The 20,848-nt window shown below is 36.8% G+C and overlaps 1 protein-coding gene across 3 annotated transcripts in view; it reads right to left on the bottom strand.

Moving 5' to 3' along the window:
- ABCA8 (ATP binding cassette subfamily A member 8) overlaps positions 1 to 20,848 on the bottom strand; it is an 87,882-nt gene that overhangs the window by 33,173 nt on the left and 33,861 nt on the right. For all 3 annotated transcript variants that reach the window (XM_019028250.4, XM_055386982.2, XM_055386983.2), the window contains 9 exons: positions 20,608 to 20,718; positions 18,529 to 18,704; positions 17,662 to 17,781; positions 17,282 to 17,420; positions 16,595 to 16,685; positions 6,976 to 7,115; positions 5,290 to 5,409; positions 2,573 to 2,771; positions 1,988 to 2,154 (listed from right to left, as the gene is read on the bottom strand). In XM_019028250.4, coding sequence (XP_018883795.4) covers positions 1,988 to 2,154; positions 2,573 to 2,771; positions 5,290 to 5,409; positions 6,976 to 7,115; positions 16,595 to 16,685; positions 17,282 to 17,420; positions 17,662 to 17,781; positions 18,529 to 18,704; positions 20,608 to 20,718 — 1,263 coding nt within the window. The remainder of the gene's footprint in view (positions 1 to 1,987; positions 2,155 to 2,572; positions 2,772 to 5,289; positions 5,410 to 6,975; positions 7,116 to 16,594; positions 16,686 to 17,281; positions 17,421 to 17,661; positions 17,782 to 18,528; positions 18,705 to 20,607; positions 20,719 to 20,848) is intronic.

Below are 20,848 nucleotides of genomic sequence, written 5' to 3'. Positions count from 1 at the left end.
CCATGACCAAGTATGATTTATCCTATAAATGCAAGGTTGGTTTAATGTCTGAAAATAATATGGTATAAAACCCACATGATCATCTCAGTAGACACAGAGAAAACATTTGACAAATCCAACATCTGTTCATAATGACAACCTTAAAAAAAAAAACTAGAAAAAGACATGTCACAGCCTTCTTGCATTTAGAAACACTAAATGACACTTCAGCACTATTCTTTGTGTCATTTTAAACAGCAAAATCACCACAAAAAAACACAAAAATGTGAAAAATGTGGCATGAAATAGATTGCAAAAAGGCATTTGTTTACAGTATGAGAGCTAAAACAAGAAAGCAGTGTCATTTTGTTCAATCTCAGTTGAAAATGTGTACATCAGGTGACTAAAAATTGTCACTTCTCTGAGCATATCTGTAAATATCATGAAATGCAACAGATATGTAATTGGGGGTTACCAATAAATTTCAGTGAATAGGCAAATTCTTAGATACAGAATCTGAATATGAGGACCTACTGTATCTGGTAAAAGAATTTTATCTAGAATATAGATATAACACTTAGAACTCAATTAAAAATACAATCCATTTTTTCAAAAGAAAACAGACATTTCTACAAAGAAGGTGTACAACTGATGAGTTATCACATGAAAAGATGCTCAACGTTACTGGCCATTAGCAAAATACAAATCAAAATCACAAGATACTACTTGACATACACTATGATGCATGTAATAGAAAAAACAAAAAATAAGTGTTGGCAAGCTTATGTAGAAACTGGAATCCTCAAAAATTGCTGATGTGAGGCCGGGCGCGGTGGCTCACGCCTGTAATCCCGACACTTTGGGAGGCTGAGGCGGGCGGATCACGAGGTCAAGAGATCAAGACCGTCCTGGCCAACATGGTGAAACCTCGTCTCTACCAAAAATACAAAAAAATTAGCTGGGTGTGGTGGCAAGCTCCTGTAGTCCCAGCTACTTGGTAGGCTGAGGCAGGAGAATCGCTTGAATCTGGGAGGCGGAGGTTGCAGTGAGCCGAAATTGTGCCACTGGTCTCCAGCCTGGTGACACAGAGCGAGATTCCATCTCAAAAAAAAAAAAAAAAAACCCACAAAAATGTCTGGTGTGAATATAAAGTGGTACAGTCACTTTGAAAAACAGTCTGGCAGGTCCTTCAAAGGGTAAACATAGTTACCACATGACCCAACAATTCTACTTTTAGGATTACACCCCAGAGAAATGAAAACATATGTTCAAACAAAACCTTGTACATGAACATTCATAGCAGCATTTTTCATAATATCCAATTATTGGGAAAAAATATATCCATCTGCTGATGAAAGATAAATAAATTGTGGTATAACCATCAATAAAATATTACTCAACAATAAAAATGAAGTATTGATACATAGATAAATGCTACAACATAGATCAACTTTGAAAACATGCTAAGCGAAAGAAGTCAGTCACCAAATATCACATGTTGTATGAGTCCAGTGATATTACATGTTCAGAGTAGACAGATCAATAGAAACAGAATGTAAATTTGTGATTGCTGAGGAGTTGGGGGAGGGACTACATGGGAGTAATTGCTATTCGGTATGGGGTTTCTTTATGGGGTGATGAAAATATTCTAAAAGGGATTGTATTGATGGTTTCACAGTTCTGTGGATACACTAAAAACCATGGGATTGTGCATTTTAAATGGATACATTGTATGGCATGTGAAGTATATCTTAATGAACCTGTTAAAAATGCTATTTTGGTACAAACTCTTTCATTTAGCAAGTTGCCACCAGATGTTTCTCCTTTAGAAAATACTTTACCTATTCCTGCTTCTTTGGGGGCCTGTATTTATTATCTTTAAGTTTCATAAATTGTTTTTTAACACATGCTGAATAAGTGAAAAGCTATTTTCTTTCTCATGATTATGTTTTCTAAGTACTGCTCTGAACAGTAAATGTATTTGGAAATCAAGTATCCACCATTTTACCTGTTTTATTGATGATCAGTAATTGAGTGAGAGGGTCATGTGGTTGTTGTCCAGGAGCAAGGAAATACAAATGAGGAGAAAGTTCCCAGGTGTAACTGTTTTGATATATTTTCACCATCGTATACTCCACAAGAAGAGGGCAAAATCCAGCCATTAGAATTAATAGCCTACACAAAAGAAAATTGCCAAAATGAATGCAATGTCATTTCCTGATCTAATACTCTCTGAGCAGTTTATAATGTAATGGGATAAAGAAATTATAAAAATTAAACACAATTAACTGTCACATTTCTTGAGTATTTTGTCCTTTTACTAACTCCAAATTCAAGATGTTAAACCGTAGATTTGTCCTTTGTTCATTTCTCCTGTTGCTTTTTGGCCATTGGATATCCCATAAAATTTCATGCAATATTTGTCCTTTGGATGTCAAGATTCTGCCTTTCTCCTGTGCTTCCACTGTGATGCTTTCCCTTTCTGCTGCCTAATTCATCATATCTTTGTGTTTTTTTGCTTGCCTTTATACCTTAGATTTGCTTTTTAACGCATTGACTTAAAAAGAAAACCTATGGCAACTCTGATACTTACAGTGCTAAAAGAGCTTTTCTTTCATGCTTTAACTTTAACAAGCGAACCCTTGCAATTGTGCAGATTTGCTGTCGCCAGAGAGCCACACCACCTATTGTCTTTCTCATCTTGTTAAGTGAAGAGAGGACTTGTTCCATCTCAACAAGCCTTTCAGTATCGTCAGCTTTTTCCACTTGTACTTCTCCCAAAATAGCAATATCTGCAAAACATAAAATAAGCAACTCATATGTACTTTATTGAGCTTACTATAGGGATTGGCTCTGCTAAGGATCTCATGATTAGATTCTTCCGCGTTACTATAGGTATAATGTGGTTTTGCTGGTTACTGCCTTAAAATACAGAAATAGAAGAAATATTTATTTCTTGAACAAAAGGGATAGAAAGGAGACCTTAGGTAATTTGGATACAGACAATACATTACAGAGGTCAAGATAAATAGGCAAGGTCATCACAGTGCTTAGAAATGACTTGGAAAGTCAGTAAAGGAAACAAATATCTTACATGTTCAATGAAGCTACAAATTGACATGCTCTGAACAGGGAGTAAACTGTAAATGGCAAGCTACAAACTGGGAGTTAGCTATAAATTGTTACTGCAGAGATTTCAAAACTATTCAGTTTTGAATAGTTTCTGAGACTGCATTCATTTGTGTGTTCTCTATAATCTCTGGATACCCAGGATGCTGTCCATTGTATAATGCTAAAATAAGCCTAATATCAAACCTCAAAAAGCACACACCCGTAAATGTATAAGTACAGTGACAGGACACAAAACACACTGTGAATGAAGATATAAGGATCTTAAGATAGTGGTCAAAAGTCCATTAAAAAAATTAGCCGGGCGTGGTGGTGGGTGCCTGTAGTCCCAGCTACTCGGGAAGCTGAGGCAGGAGAATGGCATGAACCCGGGAGGCAGAGCTTGCAGTGAGCCGAGATCGTGCCACTGCACTCCAGCCTGGGTGACAGAGGGAGACTCCATCTCAAAAAAAAGAAAAAGTAATAATAATAATAATAATAATTCAGGGATATTCTGCTTCTCGTTAGTTGCAAGAGACTGTCAACCTGTCTTACCAAGGGAATAAATATTAGTTATTTTTAATCCATCAGATGGGCGAGAGCACAAAGAAAGCTAAAAAAACTAACATGTATAAAGGAAGGAAACATTTCTCGGGGGAGAAGATTCCTGTGGAAGCTTTCATCTTTAGGGACATGGCAGAAAAAGGAAAAAGGAGAAAACCACCATAGGTAGGTGAAAAGAAAGCAGCCCAGATTAAAAAATTCTGTGATTATATGTGGGCTGATATAACTGACTAGAATCATGGGGTACCTAAGTCACAAAACAAGTTTACAGCATCTACGAACTTTTTTTCGTGGAGCCTTTCCTAAGTGCATAGGAACAGTACAGCAGTAGCTGGGGGCAGATACTCAGAAAAACGGAGAGAGAAACACAAGAAGCTGCATAGTGTCTTGAGCAAGACATCATCAGGGTTCATGGGTCTTTCCTTTTGTGTAATACATTAGTCCACTAGGGTCCAGTCACTGAATGAGGAGTGGAGAGATGTATACTAACAAATAAATAAACAAAAAGTGATGACAGGCTGAAAATCAGTGAGATTAATCGTTATCGAGATATTTGATAGTAGGGCTATAGAGAAATATATCGAATTTTTCCAGTGCTATAATTCAAAGTCACGTCTAAGGGAAAGACCTGATTCTACCTTTAAAACATTTGAAGCTGGGAGTGGACTGAATCTAATAAAACCTGTGCAAAAGCCCAGGCACTTGCCAAATACAAATTAGATCAGTTCTGCCATCCACATCAGTAGTTGGACAGAGGAAGAGTCATGCCATTTTCTGGCCATTGTTTACCTCAGTGTTCCTGTTTTGTTAAAGTAACATCCATGATAAAATACAAATTTCAAGACATATGAAGAAGCTGGGAAATATAACCCATAGGGAAGAGGAAAAAAAATCAGAGTCAGTTACTGATAACGGTCATCAGTCACACGGTCCACATGTTAGAATTAAAATACACAAGTTTAAAAATAACTATGATAAATATGTTATAAGATCTACTGGAAAATATGGACAATATTGGGAGCAGATGAGAAATAGTAAAGAACTGAAACTCTAAAAAAGAACAAATGAGAATGTTAGAATGAAAAAGTGCAGTATCAGAAATAGAGTTTATTATGTTCGGCTTCAAAACAGTCTGAACACAAGAGAATAAGTTATTTGTGACCTTGAAAATAGGTAGATAGATATTGTCCAATTTCTAACATAAAGAAAAAAAAAGAAAAACCTGACACCAGAGAATCTGAGATCTGTGGAACAGTACAATATGTCTAATTAAGACTCTATTCTTTATTGCTGGCCTACAGGAATTTAATAGTTTCATTTTAAAGTATTGTTTGGGGTTCTTAAGTGTTTTAGATCTGTGGGTTCATGTTTTATATTAATTTATGATTTAGAATAAATGTTTTGTCTGAAATTGCCCTTAGAAGCCTAGGGCTAATATGAGTGCAGTGAGCCTTGGATGTAGAAAAATGGATTATTTTTAACTACAAAGCAATGTTGACAGGGATGCGTTTCATTTTTACACAAGCTTGTCTAAGAAGAGCCTTAATCATGAACCCCACATTTTGTAATCACATCTTTGGAACAGTGTGTTCTTGAAATATGTGCTTTTACATAATAATTTTCATGCATTTTATTTACCCGATTCATTAATTGTAGATTTTCCTTCTAGCTTCAGAAATACTTCATTCAAAGTTGTCATGGAAACACCATAATTCTCAATTCCTAGGTCAGGATAGCTATCAAGATCCTTGTAAAGTTCTAAAGAATACACATACAGCAGTGAATTAAAACAAGAATCACAAGTGAACTGAAGACAATTTTTCAAACTAATAAGCACAAATCTGTGAAACTATACTTGTGATATGTCAAAAACATTTGAAAATTAACATTTCATAATAGATCATCTTATTCTGCAAATTCTATATATTATTTTCTATTTTACATCATGTGTTACAACCCAAATATTACTTTATCAAACATTAATTTATATTCATTTGCATTTCTATTAAAGTTTAATCTTAGTTTTTTCTGACTTCCTTTTAAAATTTAATTATGAGACTCTGGGTTTTTCAACTCTAAGCCTAATTAATTGAAAAGTCTTTTCTAGAGAACATATAAATGGGAGCCATTTATGCTCTAACTGACGAAAGGAAAGGAATTAATTTTTTGAGAATTAATTGGATGGTGCAGAATATTCTGTAGTTTAGAAAATATTTGTTAAAGAGAAGACATATAAACCATTTAAAAATTTTCTGTTTCTAACAATGAAAGAAAAAATTCACAAGACCTAACAGGCAGAGAATGTGGAACTGAATCAGGGAATTTTCCTGGAATTGCGACAGTGATTATTCGCTCTAGCAATTTTATATCTATTCATTCTTTAGTTCGTTCACCAAAATATACTTATGCATCTGTCATTGTTCATGAAGCAATGAACAGTGCCCCTGCCTGCATGGATTTGAATTACACTGGTTAAATCAAGCTTAAATAAAAACCTAATTCTAATACTAGGGTGCTTACAGAAGTCCTGAGGCTTCCATCTGGAGCTCCTGCTTGGGCAAAAGGATAAGTTAAAAGCTTTTTGTCTTGACTAGAATACCTCATACAGAAAGGTAGAAAAGAAGTAAGATTTAAGCTCATAATGAGTATTATGCGTCATTCTTCATTCCACCTAAAACGTCTACAAATTTTCTTTAAATTATAATTACTGTTAAAAAGTACTAATCAGAATTTGCTTAACACTTTACCTGATGATTCTAAGGAATGCTTGTGTTGTCACCATAAAATGTGTATTTGAATGAATGTATATGTCTTTGTTAACCACATATACAGCAAGGTTAATTGTTTCAACCACTAATGTGGGCCCTTATAGTGCCCCATTGTTAAGGAACAAGTTCCCTGAACAACAAACATAGTTAGTAAACTTTTATGCGTTAGCCTGAAAAACCCAAAGTTATTGCAAAAGTCTCACCGAGACAGATAGCCACATCACAGGGCTGTTTAATGTAGTGCGTAAGCCAGAGGTTTTCAACCATTTGGGTTTGTGTACATTTATGAATACTAGAATATTATGTTACACACTACTAGGGAAGAAGGACTAAAAGAAGCCCTCTAAAATGCCCAGGCATTACAATACAACTATTAGAATGTAATTCTATTTCCCACTATACAGAAAATAATTCAGTTATTGTACTATTCTTTTGATTATGTTTCAGTACCTGAGCATACTGTAAGACATTGATAAATGTTAGTTGTAATGATAATAATTATGATGATGATGACTATTATTCACATATTTTATTTCATAGTGTTCATGCACATTACCTGGAAATTTATTTGTTCTTTCTAAGGGTAATGTATAAACAAGTTTTCCTTCGCTTTTGGCTGATAATTTGGCATCAGGGATGTGCTGTTTAACAAGTGATGTTATGTTTTCCTCAACAAATATTTCATTTAACTGCAAGCTGGCATTCAGAAAAAAAAAAGACATATGTTACTTGACATAGTCTCCAATAGCAAGAAAATAATTAACTAGTCTCTATAGGACAAAGAAAATCAATTAAAATCTAATGCCAGAAATAGGTCAGACAAACACAAAATAAGAGGACAAAAACCCAAGAAATAAGAGGACAAAAACCCAACCAAATCATATAAATGTGATGGACAAAAGAAAAGAATGAGCTAATGAGAGTTACTGGTGAGGTTACTCAGGAGTAGTGCCCAGAGAAGTTTCATATTGACTGAAGCTCCTGAAGAGAGGGTGGTCACAGAGTGGAAAATACCAGGGTTGCAATACAGCAAAGGTCAGGACTATGCAAAATGGATAACGTTGCAGATGAAGGTTCAGTTTTAAGCTGACTAAATAGAATCGTTGTATTGCTTCAAAAGAACAAGAGACTTGTGGTAAGTGTAGATGCCAAACAGTTTCAGTTACTCAATGTAGTCATCCAATGCAAATTTACTAAGTTCTTAGTATGTGACAAACATCATATTTAGTGTTGAGGATACAATGGTGACTAAAACAGCACTATTCTGCTCTTATGGAGTTGATTGTCTAGTGCGGGAGTCAGGAAGAAAACATGTAGACAACCAGATGAGTATAATAATTATCAATAGTAGTAAGTGCTATGAAGGAAACTGGATTATAGATAGAAACTAATAATGAATGAATGTGGTTTGCTTTTCTTGTAATGCTAAGCCCAGAACTTTGAATAAGAACAAAGTATCATTGAGAAAATCAGTCTATCCACTGAAAAATACCACAGCTATTTCTCCATTGTAGAGAAACAGACAAACACAATATTCTATTAATTGAGGTTATAAATTATACAGTGGGCAAAATATCAGTAGTGACTTGGCTTTGAAATATTGTTTTGGCATCTGGAATGTGTTATTTAACTTATCTAAACAGTTACTTTATTAGAATACTGGAATAATGATTCCTAGCCTCTAGGGTTATTCTAACAACGGAATAATAGTGATGTTTGCACTTGGCAAGCCCTTAAAAATGGTAGGAATTTTATTTGACCAAATGCATAAGACAAAAATTATTCCACTGACATATAAGTCATGTATAAACTTAAAAGAATATATGCTATTTTTTTTAGAAGTAGTGAAATCCACTGAAAGAGTGAAGCAAAAAATGTCGTAGCTGTTTTCCATGATGCTGACTCCTGAAATGAAAACCATTTAAGAATTATTCCTTGGCCACTTGTAGGAACTTGTGCTGAGTGCTGGGGGGGAATGAATGAGTCATGCAGAAAGTCATTCCTTGAGGAACTTGAAGCTTGAAAGGGGAGGTTATAAAACATTTTCTGTAAAATGTGTACTAGATAGTAAATTTTCTAGGCTTTGTAGGCTGTTAGAACTCTGTTGAAACTCTTCCACTCTGCTGTTGTAACGTGGAGACAGCCAGAGCAGTGTGTAAAAGAAAGGGCATGACTGGGCTCCAACCAAACTGTATTTACAGAAAGAGGAAGTAGGCTGGATGTGGCTCATCAGCTATAATTTGTTGACCCTTAGATTAGAAGAAAATAAGGCAATTGCACAAATAGGAGTCCATGAATGGACTCGCAAATTGGGCAGGGATCCTGACTAGCACTTTTTATTTTGAAAACATGTTATGTTTCCATGCAGTGTGCCAGGCAGTCTCTTATTTATTTTTCTATAACCTTTACTTGTAAGTAGGAATTGCTACTCTCACTTTGTAGGTGGAAACACTGACTTTCAGATAGTTTAATTAATTTCCAAGAAGAGATGCAAACAAAGTGCTATAAGAAATAAAAAAAAATTGGGACATTACACAGAACTGGAAAAATATCTACATGAGATATTTTTCAAATAACTTTCTAGGACTTAAACAAGTGCAGATGAGTTACGGAAACTGTCATCCTATTTTCTTTGTATTGTTGTCATGATAGGTTTGTTTTCTTTCTTAAGTATAGATGGTATAAATTTACAAAAACGACCAATCATGTAACAAAAACAGTAGTTTAAAATATGGATTTGACTACTAGATTTAGAATTTAAAAATATTCAGGTTCAATTTCTGATTCCAGCACTTCTTAATCTAGGGAGTCTGTAATTTCATCTGTAAAATAAAAGTAACAACACTTCTATTTTAAACAATAGAAGATTTAGGAGGGGAGGTAGAGCAAGATGGCCAGATAGAACCCTCCAGAAATCTTCCCATCCCCCAGGAACACCAAATTGAACAACTGTCCACACAAGGAAGCACCTTCGTAAGAACAAAAAAAATCAGGTGAGCAATGATAGTGGTTTTAACATCATATAAGGAAAGAAGCACTGGAGAGGATAGGAAAGACAGTCTTGAATTGCTGACACAAGTTCCCATCCTTGGCAGCAGCTGTGTGGCACGGAGAGAGAATGTTGTATGCTTGGGGGAGGGAGAGGACAGTGATTGTGGGACTTTGCATTGGAACTCAGTGTTGCCTGTCACAGTGAAAAGCAACATAGGGCAGAATTCGGCCACTGCCCACAGAGGGAGCATTTAGACCAGCCTTAGCCAGAGGGGAAGCATTCATCCCACTACCATGGACTAAAGTGCTCTGGGGATCTAAATAAACTTAGGACCACAGGGACTGAAATTCCTGGGCAAGTCCTGATGCTGTTCTGGGCTCAAAGCCAATGGACTTGGGGTGCAAAAGACCTCGAGAGACACCAGCTGGAGCAGCCAAGGGAGTGCCTGTTTCACCCCCTCCCCCAACACCAGACAGTGCAGCTCGCTGTTCCAGGACAGACTCCCTCCTTCTGTTGAGGAGAGGAGAGAGGAGTAAATAGGATTTTGTTTTCCAACTTGCATACAAGCTCAGCCACAGCAGAATAGGACACCAGGCAGAGTTCTGAGGACCCCATTCCAGGCCCTTGCTCCCAGGTGACATTTTTAGACATACCCTAGGCCAGAAGGGCACCTGCTGCCTTGAAGAAAAAGACCCAGTTCTGGCAGAATTCATCACCTCCTGACTAAAGAACTTTTGGGCCTTGAATAAACACCAGCAGTAGCCAGGCAGTACTTGCCACAGGCCTTGGGTGAGGCCCAGTGCTCTGCCGGCTTCAGGTTTGACCTAGCACATACCCAGCTGTGATGGCTGTGGGGAGAGACTTTCTGCCTGAGGAAAAGAGAGGGAAGAGTAAAGGGGACTTTGTCTTGCAGCTTAGGTACCAGCTTAGCTACAGTGGAGTAGAGAGCACCAAGCGGACTCCTGGGGCCTGGATTCTAGGCCTTGGCTCCTGGATCTGGACTTGCCCCAGGCCAGAGGGGAGCCCATTGCCCTGAAGGGAGCTACCCAGGCCTGGCAGCATGTACTACAAGCTGCCTGAAGTCCCTTGGGCCTTGAGTGAACATCAGTGGTAGCCAGGCAGTACTCGCTGCAGGCCTGGGGCAGTGGTGACTAGGGGGAGAGACTCCTTCTCCTTGAGGAGAGGGAAGAGTGGGAAGACTTTGTCTTCTGGTTTGGGTGTCAGCTCAGCTGCAGTAGAATACAGTGCCATGTAGATTCCTAAGATTTCTGACTCCAGGTCCTTCCTCCCAGAAGGCATTTCTGGACCCACCCTGGGCCAGTGGGAAGCTTGCCACCATAAAGGGAAGGACACAGGCCTGGCTGTATTTGCCACCTACTGCCTGAAGAGTCCTTGGGCTTAGAGTGAACATTGGCGGTAGCCAGGCAGTGGTCGCTGCGGGTCTTGGGAAAGACCCAGTGCTGTATTGGCTTTAGATCTGACCCAGCATAATCCTAGCGGTGGTGGCCACAGGGGTGCTTGTGTCACCCCTCTGCCAGCTCCAGACAGCTCAATACACACACACACACACCACACACACACACACACACACACACACTCCATTTGGAGAAAGTTAAGGGAAGGGAACAAGCATCTCTGCCTGGTAATCCAAAGTATTTTCCAAGAGCACCAAAGTGGTACGTCGAAGAGTCTGCAAGAATCACCATGTTACTGGATTTGAGGGTGCCCCCTAGTGCTGATACAGCTGCAGTGACCAAAGACTTAGACCATAACATTCTATTCCCTTTGAATACTTGGAAAGCCTTCCCAAGAAGGATGGGTACAAACAAGCCCAGACTGTGAAGACTACAATAAATACCTAACTCCTCAATGTCCAGACACTGATGAACATCCACAAGCATCAAGACTATCCAAAAAAACATGACCTCACCAAATGACTAAATAAGGTACCAGGGACCAATACCAGAGGGACAAAGATATGTGACTTTTCAGACAGATAATTCAAAATAGTTGTTTTGAGGAAGTTCAAATAAATTTAAGATAACACAGAGAAGGGACTCAGAATCTTATCAGATAAATTTAACAAAGAGATTGAAATAATGTTTAAAAATCAAGCAGAAATTCTGGAGCTAAAATATCAACTGACACACTGAAGAATGTATCAAAGTCTCTCAAGCAGAAGAATCAATGAGCTTGAAGACAGGCTATTTGAAAATACTCAGAAGAGACAAAACACAAAAGAAATGAAAAAGAATGAAGCATGCCTACAAGATCTAAAAAAGAGCCTCCAAAGGACAAGTATAAGAGTCATTGGCCTTGAGGAGATAAAGATAGAAAGTTTATTCAAGGGATAATAACGAAGAACATTCCATGCAAATAGAAAACAGAAAAGAGCAGAAATAGATATCTTTATATTAGACAAAATGAATTCCAAGACAAAAACCATAGAAAGAGAAAAAGAATGTCACTATATAATGATAAAAGGGTCAATTCAGCAAGAAGATATAACAATTGTAAATACATATGCACCCAACACTGGGGCACCCAGATATGTAATGCAAATGTTATTAAGGCTAAAGACAGAGAGAGAGAGAGAGAGAGACCCAATACAATGATAGCTGGAGACTTCAACACACTACTTTCAGCACTGGACAGATGATCCAGACAGAAAATCAAAAACATTGGACTTAATGTGCACTATAGATCAAATGGACCCAATAAATATTTATAGAACATTTTATGCAATGGCTGCGGAATACACAGTCTTCTCCTCAGCACATGGATCATTCTCAAGGATACACGATATGCTAGCCACAAAACAAGACTTAAATTTTTTTTTCAAATTGAAATTATACCAAATAGCTTCTCTGACCACAATAGAATAAAACTAGAAATCAATACAAGAGGAACTTTGGAAACTATACAAACACTTGGAAATTAAATAATATGTGTTAGAATGACCAGTGGGTCAAGGAAGAAATTAAGAAGGAAATTGAAAAATTTATTGAAACAAATGAAAATGGAAACACAACATGCCAAAACCTATGGAATAGAGTGGAAGCATTACTAAATGGAGAATTTATAGCAATAAGTGCTTACATCAAAAAGAGAAAAACTTCAAACAAACAACCTAAAGACACTTCTTAAAAACTAGAGAAGCAAGAGCAAACCAAAACCAAAAGTCGTAGAATAAAAGAAATAATAAACATTAGAGCAGAAATAAATAAAATTGAAATGAAATAAACAATACAAAAAGTTGAAAAATTTGAAAAGTTAAACAAAATGGACAAACTTTTAGCCAGACTAAAAAAAAGAACAAGACAAAAATAAATAAAATCAGAGATAAATAGGAGAAATAACAACTGATACTGCAGAAATTCAAATGATCATTAGTGGCTACTATGAGCAACTGTATGTCAATAAATTAGAAAACCCAGAAGAAATGGACAAATTCCTGGACAGGTACAATCTACCAAGATTGAACCATGAAGAAATCCAAAACCTGAACATACCAATAACAACTAACAAGATTAAAGCCATAATAAAAAGTCTTCCAGCAGAGAATTCACTGCTGAATTCTACCAAATACTTAAAGAATAACTAATACCAATCCTATTCAAAATTATTCTGAAAAATAGAGGAGGAGAGGATACTTTGAAACTCATTCTATGAGGCCAGATATCACTGGAATATTGATGTGAAAATCCTCATCAAAATACTAGCAAACCGAATTCAACAACACATTAAAAAATCATTCATCTTGGTCATGGTTGGATTTATCCCAGAGATTCAAGGATGGTTCAATGCATGGAAATCAATGTGATACATCATACCAACAGAATAAAGGGCAAAAAAGATATGATCACTTCAACTGATGCTGAAAAAGCAATTGATAAAATCCAACATCTCTTCATGATAAAACCCTCAAAAATCTAGGTGTAGAAGGAACATGTCTCAACAAAATAAAAGCCATATATTGCAAACCTACAGATAGTATCATACTCAGTGGGGGAAAGCCTTTTTTCTAAGATCTGGAACACAACAATGATGCCACTTTCACCATTGTTATTCAACATAGTACTGGAAGTCCTAGCTGTGGCAATCAGATAAGAGGCAGAAAAAAAGGGCATCCAAAATGGAAAGGAAGAAATAAAATCATCCTTGTGGGCAAATGATATGATCTTATATTTGAAAAATCCTAAAAGCTACACCAAAAAGCTATTAGAACTGATAAACAAAGTCAGTAAAGTTGCAGGTTACAAAATCAATATACAAAAATCAATAGCATTTCTACATGCTAACAGCAAGCAAGCTGAAAAAGAAATCAAGAAAGTAATCCCATTGACAATAGCTACAATAAAATAAGATACCTAGTGATAAACTTAACCAAAGAAGTAAAAGATCTCTATAGTGAAAACCATAAAACATTGATGTAAGAAATTGAAGAGGACACAAAAAGGAAAGATATTCTATGCTCATGGGTTGGAAGAATCAATATTGGTAAAATGTTCATACTACCCAAAGCAATCTACTTATTCAACACAATCGCTATCAAAATACCAATGACATTCTTCACAGAATAAAAAACAAACAAACTAGTATTTATATGGAACCACAAAAGGCCCAGAGTAGACAAAGCCATTCTTAGCAAAAAGAACAAAACTGAAGGAATCACATCATCTGACTTCAAATTATACTACAGAGTTGTAATAACCAAAACAGCATGGTACTGGCATAAAACCAGACACATAGACCAATGGAACAGAATAGAGAATGCAGAAATAAATCCATACATCTACAGTAAACTCATTTTCAACAAAGGACCAGGAATATACATTGGGGAAAGTCTCTTCAATAAACAGTGCTAAGAAAACTGGATATCCATATGCAGAAGAATGAAACTAGACTCCTATCTGTCACTGTTTACAAATATCAAATCCAAATGGATTAAAGACTTAATTATAAGTCCTCAACCTAGGAAACTACTACAAGAAACATTGGGGAAACTTCCCAGGGTATTGGTCTGGGTAAAGATTTCTCTACCCCACAAGCAGAGGTGACTAAAGCTAAAATGGACAAATGAAATTACATCAAATTAAAAAGCTTCTGCACAACAAAGCAATCAAGTAAAGAGACAACTGATAGAGTAGGAGAAAATATTTGCAAACTATCCATCTAACAAGTGATTAATAATCAGACTATATAAAGAGCTCAAACAACTTAATAGGAAAAAATCTAATAATCCAATTCAAAATGGGCAAAATATCTGAATAGATAGTTCTCAAAAGAAGACATACAAATGACAAACAGGCATATGAAAAAGGGCTCAATATCATTGATCACCAGAGAAATGCAAATCAAAACTACAATGAGACATCATCTCACCCCAGTTAGAATGGCTTTTATCCAAAAGACAGGCAATAACAAATGCTGGCAAGGATGTGGAGAAAAGGGAATCATCGTACTCTGTTGGTGGGAATGTAAATTAGTACAGCCACTATAGACAACGTTTGCAAGTTCCACAAAAATCTAAAAATAGAGCTACCATATGATCCAGCAATCCCACTACTAGGTATATACCCCCAAAGAAAGGAAATCAATATGTCAAGGAAATATCTGCACTCTCGTGTTTATTGATGCACCATTCACGAGAGCCGAGATTTGGAAGCAACCTAAGTGTCCATCAACAGATGACTGGGTAAAGAAAATGTGGTACATACACACAATGGAGTACTATTCAGCCATAAAAAGAATGAGATCCTGTCATTTGCAACAACATGGATGGAATGAAGATCATTATATTAAGTGAAATAAGCTAGGCACAGAAAGACAAACTTCATACGTTTTCATTCATTTGTGAGAGCTGAAAATTAAAACAATTGATTTTATGGAGATAGAGAGTAGAAGGATTGTTACCAGAGGCTGAGAAGGGTAGTGGGGTGGTGGGGAAGGGGGGATGGTTAATGGGTACAATAATACTGTTAGTAGAATGAGATCTAGTATTTGATAGCACATTCTTCACAGATTATATTACATGTGAATATAATTATATTACTGTGACGTTCTTCACAGATTTTATTACATGTACAATATATTAATATGACTATACAGACTATATTAATATTGCAATATATTGTTGACTATAGTCAACATATATTAAAACAGCTAAAATAGTATAACTGGAATGTTTGTGACACAAAGAAATGATTAATGCTTGAGGTGATGAATACCCCATTTATCTGATGTTATTATGTACCGTATGCCTGTATCAAAATATCTCATGTACCCCCATAAATATATACACCTACTATGTACCCTTTAAAATTAAAAGTTAAAAGATAGAAGGTTTAAGTAAAATAATGTTAAATATCGTATCTGAGTCACTCAGTAAATTACAGTTAGAATATGCTGCTATTCAAAATAAAGATAATAAAATGAAGAGGATGGACGGGAGGAGGAGAACAAGAAAGAAGGGGAAGATCTAGGAGGAGTGGAAGCAAGTAGCCGACTTAAGAATATATTAACACCCTGGAAGATGAGAGATGATGAAGGTGTAAAATACAAGTGTGTCACTTGAAAAGTTTCCCTTAATACATACCTCCATTAATAAAAACTGTGTTGCGGATATTTTTTTTAGTCATATTTATCTAAACTTTTGTTGTTATATTCTCAATATCTAAAATCTCCAGATCAATATCTCTTACATATACATACTAACAAGGTAGACACAAATACGTGTACATGTTTGTACAAACACCTGTGTATAATAATACAAATTCTTGGCCGGGCGCGGTGGCTCACTCCTGTAATCCCAGCACTTTGGGAGGCCGAGGCGGGCGGATCACGAGGTCAGGAGATCGAGACCATCCTGGCCAACACGATGAAACCCCGACTCTACCAAAACCACAAAAAAACTTAGCCGGGCGTGGTGGCGGGCGCCTGTAGTCTCAGCTACTCGGGAGGCTGAGGCAGGAGAATGGCGTGAACCTTGGAGGCGGAGCTTGCAGTGAGCCGAGATCGCGCCACTGCACTCCAGCCTGGGCGACAGAGCGAGACTCCATCTCAAAAATAAAACAAAACAAAAAATAATAATAATACAAATTCTTCTTATGTGTTGTAAAGTTTTGCTTCAAGCATCAAGCCTTACACTAGATCTACTCCCAGCCTTCTTAAGTGACCTTACCTTAAGTGATATCCAATCCCCCATTTCTTCTTTAGAAACAAAGAGGAGCCCGCACACTTTAGCTTCCCTTGGGAGAGAAATACTTTCCTGTCTGAAAAAGAAGAAGAGCAAAGAAGAAAGTTTGTTAAAAAGTGGCCCATTCATTTCCAAGAAAAGACAGGTAATCATCTATATAATCAAACTTTAATTCAGGAGCTTCTAAGGTTTTAAATGCAGGACTCGATAAGGACTCAATGAAATAGACACATTTTAGTCTCGTTTACGTGAATTTTGCAATCCATCCCATCAGGGAGGTTAAATTTTGTGGATATATGTTCTAATATAGAAAATTATCCCATTATATATTTTAACAGATGAAACATTAAAATCATTTGAATATTTCAAGTGGATTTCCCTCAATTCTGAGTAAAAGGATTGATCTCTTAGAAACTCAACTTCACTTATTTTGCAATAAGCGAGTTTCCTGGCAGATCATGCTTCTATGTGACCAAATTATACAAAATTCTGCAAGATACACTGAAATGGTTGCAAGAGGCTTTGCGTCCAGTTCAAATTACCACCAGCCATTCAATTTACCAGATACAGCTAGATTACCGAATTACAAAATATAACTGTTCAGAGACCAATCCATATTTTTTAGATCTCTTAAAGTCCTCCTCAGGATACTTAACAAAAACCAGTGATTACCCGCCAGGATGTCGGCCTCATCCATGAACTGGGTACTGAAGAGGATCACGCGGTCTGTTTTGCGTTCTTTCAGAAGGTTCCATACTTGGTGTCTTGAAAAGGGATCCAATCCAGCAGTTGGTTCATCCAACAGGAAAATCTATAAACGAGGAAAGTATATTAGGCGGTTTTCCTCAAAGGTGAAGTTCTTCCAGAAAACAACGCAAAAACCATATTGATTATATTTAACAGACTATTATGGTTAGGATTTAGATACTCTATTTAATGTTCTATTATGAATATTTTATAACACATGTCCTTTGTGAATAAAATATTTGAACTATTACCAAAAGTTCCATTTTTTAAACTTTGAATTCACCTGCAAATTCAATGTGACTCACCTGAGGATCTCCTAAAATGGCAATCCCAAAGGTTAGCTTTCTTTTCTGTCCACCACTTAAGTTTTGAGCAAGAACATCCTGAATATTTTTCATTTCCAATTCCAGCAGAACTCTTTGTATCTAACCAAAAGACAGTATTTATGTCATACACCAAAATTTATTCCTTTTTTAAAAATTTATAAATACAAGGCTGTAAAGTATAAATGGTTAAAAGCACAAACATTGGGCCAGGCGCGGTGGCTCACACCCGTAGTCTCAGCACTTTGGGAGGCCGAGGCAGGCAGATAACGAGGTGAGGAGTTCCAGACCAGCCTGGCCAACATGGTGAAACCTTGTTTCTACTAAAAATACAAAAATTAGCCAAGCCTGGTGGCGTGCCTGTAATCCCAGCTACTCAGGAGGCTGAGGCAGGAGAATCGCTTGAACCTGGGAGGCAAATGTTACAGTGAGCCAGCATAGGGCCATTGCACTCTGGCCTGGGCGACAAGAGCAAAACTCTGTCTCAAAAAAAAAAAAAAAAAAGAACAAACACTGGAGCCAAACTTTCCAGGTTTGAATGTCACGCACATTGACTACTAAGTTGGTCAAGTTCCTTGCTCTCTTGAACCACATGTATAAAATAGGGATAATAATAGCACCTATCTCATAGGGTTGCTATGAGGAATAAATGATTTATTAGATTTAAAGTTAAGGATATGCTTGGCGCATTGTAAATTATATGCAATGTTACCTATTGTTTAAATTGGATTTTCTTGTCCAACAATTGTACAATGATTTGCGCACAAATAATTTAAAAATAAAATTCAGTGCAAATGGTTTTAATAATCTCATTTTGACCAACACATTAACTTTAACGTATTTTTGTACCTCTTTATCCACTTCTTGTGGCAGAATCCCTTTTATTTTAGCAAAGAGTCTGAGGTTTTCTCTTACAGTGAGGAAGTCAAATTGCACATTGGATTGTGGACAAACTCCAGTCAGCTTGCTGAGATTTTCTAGGTCAGCCATTTCTGAAAGCTTATTGTTATAGATGGTGACTGAACCTGTAACAAAGGAAAAGTTAATATCAAGATAAGGCTTAAGATATTTCTTAATAAAATCGCTGTTAATTAAATGTATGTATGACTTTATCTTGACAGTTTATACAATTCAGGCATTAGAAACTTCTACTTTAGTTGCATAGTATATTCAAAATATGTTCCCATCTGCAGCTTTTCCCATCAAGATGTAGTCCCTTTGTCTGCCCCTCACATTTAGCTTTGCCTATATACCCTGTAGTATCCTAGCAAATGTGATACAAGCAGAGTCTGATGAAGAGCTTCCACCTAGTGATTTGTCTTTGCTTGCTGCTGGGATCATGGGGATCATTGGGTGAAGAATCCCAGCGGGCCTTCTGAAAGATATATTTCCATGTGGGAAAAGACATGCAGCTGTCCTAACTGAAGCCCCAGATATGTGAGTGAGGCCATGTTAAATCATCCAGCCCCTGTCACTTTGGTCCAGAATAGAAAAACTGCCCAGTCAACCGACAGAATCATGAGGAGCAATAAGACATGAAATCAATTTAAATGCCTATCAAAGACAGACTAGATAAAGAAAATGGGGGTACATATACTCCATGGAATATTATGCAGCTATAAAAAAGAATGAGATCATATCTTTTGTGGGAACAGGGGCGGAGCTAGAGGCTATCATCTTTAGTAAACTAATGCAGGAACAGAAAATGAAATACTATATGTTCTCACTTATAAGAGGGAGCTAAATGATAAGAACTTATGAACACAAAAAGGCAAATCACAGACACTGGGGTCTATGATTGATGGGGGAGGGTTGCAGGAGGGAGAGGAGCAGAAAAGATAACTATTGGGTACTGGGCTTAATACCTGGGTCATGTAATAATATAGGCAACAAACCCCCAAGACGTGTTTATCTATGTAACAAAGCTTTACATGCACCCCCAAACCTAAAATAAAAATTTTTTAAAATAAAAAAAATAAATACCTTATTGCTTAACAAAAAAAAAAGAGCTGACAGAAGCTGGAATGCCAAATGGCAACTAATGAGCATGAAAATAGTTATTATGAAATACTCAGATTCCATATGCAGTATACCAATTAAATATTACATACTTCTACAGAATATTACTATTAAATAAAATTCCATTTTTCCCTAGGTATGTGTGTTTGTGATTAACACTTGAAAGAATTTCATATTAACAGCTGATTTATTTGTCAATTGACTTTGAAAATAAACTAGTTTTTACCACAGGTGCTGGAGAGGATGTGGAGAAATAGGAACACTTTTACACTGTTGGTGGGACTGTAAACTAGTTCAACCATTGTGGAAGTCAGTGTGGCGATTCCTCAGGGATCTAGAACTAGAAATACCATTTGACCCAGCCATCCCATTACTGGGTATATACCCAAAGGATTATAAATCATGCTGCTATAAAGACACATGCACACGTATGTTTACTGCGGCACTATTCACAATAGCAAAGGCTTGGAACCAAGCCAAATGTCCAACAATGATAGACTGGATTAAGAAAATGTGGCACATATACACCATGGAATACTATGCATCCATAAAAAATGATGAGTTTATGTCCTTTGTAGGGACATGGATGAAGCTGGAAACCATCATTTTCAGCAAACTATCGCAAGGACAAAAAACCAAACACCGCATGTTCTCACTCATAGGTGGGAATTGAACAATGAGAACACTTGGACACAGGAAGGGGAACATCACACACCAGGGCCTGTTGTGGGGTGGGGGAAGTGGGGAGGGATAGCATTAGGAGATATACCTAATGTTAAATGACGAGTTAATGGGTGCAGCACACCAACATGGCACATGTATACATATGTAAGAAACCTGCACGTTGGGCACATGTACCCTAAAACTTAAAGTATAATTAAAAAAAAAAGAAAACAAACTAGTTTGTACCTTTGGTGGGAACAGACAACCCACTAAGAATGTTTAGCAGTGTTGACTTTCCAGCTCCACTGTGACCAAGTATTGCAGTGATTTGGCCTTCGTAAATGTCAAATACCAGATCTAGGAAGAAAAAAAGAAAGGAAAGAAAGATAAGATAAAGGGAGGGAAAACAATTAAAACCACAAAAAATATTCCATTATGGAGCCAGTGAATTGTTATTAATTCTCTTGAATGTTTGTCTTTTCTATAT

Source organism: Gorilla gorilla, chromosome 4 (assembly GCF_029281585.2).
Source record: "Gorilla gorilla gorilla isolate KB3781 chromosome 4, NHGRI_mGorGor1-v2.1_pri, whole genome shotgun sequence".
Taxonomy (NCBI): domain Eukaryota; kingdom Metazoa; phylum Chordata; class Mammalia; order Primates; family Hominidae; genus Gorilla; species Gorilla gorilla.
Note: the sequence above shows the minus strand (reverse complement) of the source record. Positions and strands in the feature narration are given on the sequence as shown.